This window comes from Aplysia californica, unplaced genomic scaffold, assembly GCF_000002075.1.
Source record: "Aplysia californica isolate F4 #8 unplaced genomic scaffold, AplCal3.0 scaffold00006, whole genome shotgun sequence".
Taxonomy (NCBI): Eukaryota; Metazoa; Mollusca; class Gastropoda; order Aplysiida; family Aplysiidae; genus Aplysia; species Aplysia californica.
In genome coordinates, this window is record NW_004797276.1 from 114,824 (window position 1) to 120,185 (window position 5,362).

General features: G+C 41.1%; 1 protein-coding gene across 2 annotated transcripts in view; it reads left to right on the plus strand.

Annotated features, from left to right (window-relative positions):
- Window positions 1-5,362, plus strand: part of LOC101845588 — a 10,173-nt gene extending 4,811 nt beyond the window's left edge. For both annotated transcript variants that reach the window (XM_005089392.2, XM_013080527.1), the window contains exons 4-7: window positions 195-431; window positions 800-990; window positions 2,872-2,992; window positions 4,169-5,362. In XM_005089392.2, coding sequence (XP_005089449.1) covers window positions 195-431; window positions 800-990; window positions 2,872-2,992; window positions 4,169-5,185 — 1,566 coding nt within the window. In that variant the 3' untranslated portion in view covers window positions 5,186-5,362. The remainder of the gene's footprint in view (window positions 1-194; window positions 432-799; window positions 991-2,871; window positions 2,993-4,168) is intronic.

The window sequence follows — 5,362 nt, forward strand, 5'->3', positions numbered from 1 at the left end:
CCCGAATCTCCCGAAAAAGATTCCCCAAACAACCTAATAAAGAACAAAAACAAAATAAACCCTTGTGTATTCTGTGAAGAACAAAACCCATATCCTTCTCTCCTTCTCCATTTCCCCCAATCCCATTCTTTTGTGTTTTCGGTGTTTGTCTCCATGCAAACCTAATGCCTTTCCTGTCTAAAAAAATACAAAAGCCAATGGATGAACCCAACTATGCGACACTGGCATCAATGAACTGTAACAGTAATGGAAAAACGGATACCCAAGAGGATCTCAAGCTGATGGAGCCGGCCACGTTCTTGGAGGATAGCACCTTTTTGAGCAAAGTGAAGCATATCAACATGGGGGAGATCCCGCTACATCCGATGGGCCTTTCTCTCTCTGGCTCTGGCATGCAGCTTTTCGTGAAAATGGATGCCAGTGTACAAAAGGTAAGATGAGTCCTTGCCTGGTTTTGTTTTTAAGTTTGTGATCCCCCCCCCCCAAACAAAACCCCCCCCAAAAAAACCCCAACTGTTTTCGGTAATGCCATTCTCTTAATCTGCATCCTGGTTAAATGTTATGTTCGTTTTCATGCCCATTTGTCATTTACCCCTATTCCAAAATCATAAACTGAAGAAAACAACAATGGCAGAAGTAGAAACAACAACAACAAAAACAACAACAACAACAACGACAACAATAACAACAAAAACAAAAACAGACACAGCAGCAGCTGAAGCAGCTAACAGCAGCAGCAATAGTAAATGCAATACAGAAATTAGCAACTTTCGAATAATTTCATTCTTTGCTTTCATAGGCTATCGTGGATCAATCGACGCCAAAGAAATCGGCACAGAAGAAGAGAACGACAACAACAAAGAGCACCAAGAGAGCTGTCCAGAGTACAACGACTCAAACTGCAAATGTCCCCACTCCATTGTCGAGGTCTCATGATCCTAGTAGCTTCACTGGGAATCCATTGTCAGAACAGGAATTTCGCAAATATGGGTAGGTGTCTTAATAGATTAATAGTTTTTCAGATGGGTCCTGGCCTGCTGTGACCGCACGGTGGAAAATAAAATTCGTTTAAAGAATGATTATAAGCCTTCATTGTTTACACCCACCTCATCATCATAAATTGATATTTAAGAGGAGAGGGGTAAAATATAGAACGTTCGGGGGAAAAACCCCACAAGAACTATACATAAAACGTCAGACTGTTAACTTTCAACACTTGACAAATTTCTCTATTTTCTTCTTGAACATAACTTTAATTTCCTGGTGCTGGTGTAGTTGACGGTCTACTGCGAAATGACCGTCTACCGCAAGTCCCATCCGTTCAACCACGGTCTACCGCGATCAAGGCGGTCTGGCGTACCGTAGATCCTGCCTGGCTGGTCATGGTAATCATTGGGGCATTTACTAGGCCTATCAAAGGTGGTAGCGTTTACTACTGCAGTATGTGGGTGGGTGAATAGTTTCAATTTGCAGCGTTGTTTAGATCAAAGAAGTTTCAGGTGGTAAAGATTGGTTGACAAATATGTATCGCCACAGCAAGTGACCAGACAAGACTATTTTCAAGAAATCAGAGTGAAGAAACTCCCCCCCCCCCCCACCCCCTCATTTTTTATTTAAAAAAGAAACCCAACCAAATTTTTAAAAAATTTAAAATGCCTCGCCCAGACAAACTGTAACCACGAAAACATTCAATGCAGCCAGTGACAGGCCTAAGCCTATATATACGGGGCGGGAAAATATAAACTGAGCATTGTTACACCTCTAAAACCTGTATGATAAACTGATGGACCACAATTAACAACTAAGTACATTTGAACGGCTCTATAAAGAATGAGAGAGACAGACAGACAGACAGATACACAGAGAGAGAAAGAGAGAGAGAGAGAGAGAGAGAGAGAGAGAGAGAGAGAGAGAGAGAGAGAGAGAGAGAGAGAGAGAGAGAGAGTTGTTCAATATGTAGTTGAGGGAGTGTGCTCATTTACATGTGTGGTCGGCCAGCTGTTTTAGCCAAAAAATTATGCCTGTTTAAATTAACCTTAGTCCGTAGCATAGGTTGCTTGTGCTCAAGAAATGTGTTGTCGAAATTAATATGTAAATACTAGATGTGTGCTGAAGTTTATGTCATTGCGTTTTAACTTAGTATTTTACCCCCCTGGGCGGTGCCACTGACTGAAGTGTCTTTAGGCCATTCCCAAAGGGGGGACATTTCTCAGTCAAGCACAGTAGAATTGTAAATTGGCTGATTCATCAATGTAATGCTCATAACTGTGCCTGATCTACACCAGGGAACTGCTGCCTTTTCTTTCTTACTCCTTACTATTGTCATTTTTCCTCTACTTCTTTTGTATGTTTGTCACACTCTTGTGACCCGCTATTTCTGGGGTGCCTTGAAAGTCGAAACAGACTTAGTGCTGTTTAAGCTAGAGAGGTGAGCAGAGTAAGCCTGATTCCTGGTAATGATTTTTCTGTTGACATCCACCCCTTGGCGCTCATATGACCTTATTCAGTTGCGAGTGCCGTAAAACCTCTACTAAATTTTATAAAAACTGAGTATTTTGTTTCTGCCTTCTTAATATTCAATTTGTTTCCGGTTTGGATCAAGACATTTACCCATTCTATTTTACCTTCTTTGGCAAGTCTTGCCATTTGCTATTAATTTTGTTCGTGGTTGGTGGGTGCTCTGGTGTGGAATGTTCATTATTAAACTTATTTCCTATCAAATATCTATCGTTCTGATCTCTAATTCATTTTGTGATTGTTACTCTCTTTTGTTACTCTAATTTTGGACACTTATATGACCTAATTGTGTTGCAAGTGCCATATAACTCTCACTAAAAAGTAAAATAAACCAACAATTCCTTCATTCTTCAGGGAGACAAGAATGTCAGAACCAGTGATTCGAAATCCTATGTTTCACAGTTATTCCCTCGAAAAGTCGCATGATTTCTCAAACAATGGAGAAGCTGATAACTTCCGTTTTCAGAAAGTAGAGGTACGTTGTTTTCGTTCCTTTTGCCAGGGCTACGTTGTTGTTATCTATACGTCAACCTCTTTTATACAATAGGACATAAAAATGTTGAGTTAATTTTGTCATTTTAAACAATGGGGAAGCTTGGTTCCCACCAGATCTCTGGTTCGCACACGGTAGTGCTGTGAAAAGTGGATAGTTCCACAAAGACACCAGCAATTTATGGTTTCACCTGTATCACTTAAACCTGCTGAAAAGTTCGAAGGTCATCCTTTTATCATGAAAGACATCGAAAGCAGACGAAAATTCGCACCTGGGCTATCAACAAAGAGTATCAATGGCTGTAATTTCCAGATAAAGGCCAACATGGTACAGCATTATGAAGGTCATAGCTATTGTTGGAGACAAGAACACTGGTGTTGCGAGCTCTAAGTTCTATCAATTATTTCCTTTCCCCCATATTTTTTTCTATAGTACTGTTGGCCTAAATGAGACGTTTTGGGTGTCTGTATTATTATAATAGTGTTAGTATAGTTTGCAAATAAAAGTGAAGTACCAAGTCAATAAATTCATAATTCTTAATTCAGCAAAACTTGTCTAAATTAAAAAAAAACACACATACACACACACACACACACACACACACACACACACACACACACACACACACACGCACACACGCACAAACACACCCACACAGCCCGATAAGGACTATTAAAGAGATGAATACGCTCGAACATTGACAGTATCTTATCTGTCAGGATAAGTTTTGCATTTTGTAAATTATGAGGAACAAGATCCGAGATAAGAAGATAAGAGCACTGCCTGGCCATTTCCACCTGTGTCAGATTCAGAAAGCTAGTATAAAGAAAATGAATGAAGGGTTATGTTGCATAGTTCCATGCCTAGCGCAATCTCCTTTTGATAATGGGCAATCCGATCTGCAGCATTAGATAAGAATTTGAATTACAAGAATTTTGAGGAAGTTCTTTTGTTTGAAAGAGCGAAAAAAATGATTTTTTAAAAATCACTAGACTGAAGTAGGTAAGTCTATTGATTGCAAAATACAAACGAAAAAAACTTTTCTGTATCAAGATTCAAACTATCAAGCCCAAAACAAGTGAAGACCAAATAAAATAAATATGCATTTTGCCTACATAGGCACTACTGTGTATCCAATGTGTCCCAATTCTATTTCAGCACTCCAAGCGCAGACGCCCGGTATCTCCAAGACAGGTACAACAGTTCGCACACCCAGGGCCAGTGTCACCCCGTTTCAGTAGACATCATGCTGAGGGTCCTCCTTCGCGCATCGACACATACCACCAGCGAACACAAGGCAAACAGGGTGACGAAGTGAACTCTCATGCTCATTTTTCAGGACCCAGCTGGAAGTTTCAAGACGGCCAAATCGACGTGAGCGCTTCCAAAGAGACCAGATTTCTACAGTCACATTCACGAGTGGAACACTCTCAGATGGCTGAGACAATTGACATGAAAAGGAACAAAATGAACCGAACGCATATCGAGGGCTTCACCTCTCGAGATCTTCCTCTGAAAAGACCGGCAAGTCCAACCGACTGTTTTCGTGGAGACTTTTCCGGCACAAAGAGGGGTAATCGCACGGAGAGATCAAAGCCCCCATGTTCCGTACGCGGCCATCACGGAACGTTCGATCACTCGAGTCATGACAGACATCGACCGCAGAAGACAAGTCGCAGAAGTCGTGTGGTGCACCAGGATTATAATCAAGTATATGAGGATTATGCTAACGATGAATATGAGGATGAAGATGATGTTGAAATCATATCGTCACGTGCTCATTTGTATGAGAAAAATAATTCAAGACAACGAAGTGGTTGTAACACGTGCTGTAAGGACGTGGTTGTCAAAAAAGAATGTCCAGACATAGAACCTATGAAGTCGCATTCCATGAGTGACAAGTCTTCTGTTGGTCCACAATTCGACACCAGTAAAATTCCTACCAACGCGCTTGACGCAGAGACTTTGGCTAAGTTTACAGAGTACACCAAAAATATGCGTAAAGACCTCCGAGACAATTACAAAAGTCTTAGTATCTTGATGAAAGATATTAACTCTGTTGTCCTTGAACGCAACAACACAGGAGCCAACCAGGATTTGCAGACCAGCGTGCTGACGGGGAACACAGACGAGAAGCAGGACAAGCAAAAAGACCCACGATGCTCAATTATGTAGTGCTGTTGACAGATTTTCTCCATAGAGGGAAGAGGAGTGTGAAGATTTAATAATTAACAGTTTCTTCGACTCGGAAATCGACAGTTACAACACACATAAAAAAGGGTGACAGTGAGTGAGTAAATGGGTGAATGGGTGAGATGGCCTTGATTGAGGGAGGGTGAATCTTTATGTGTG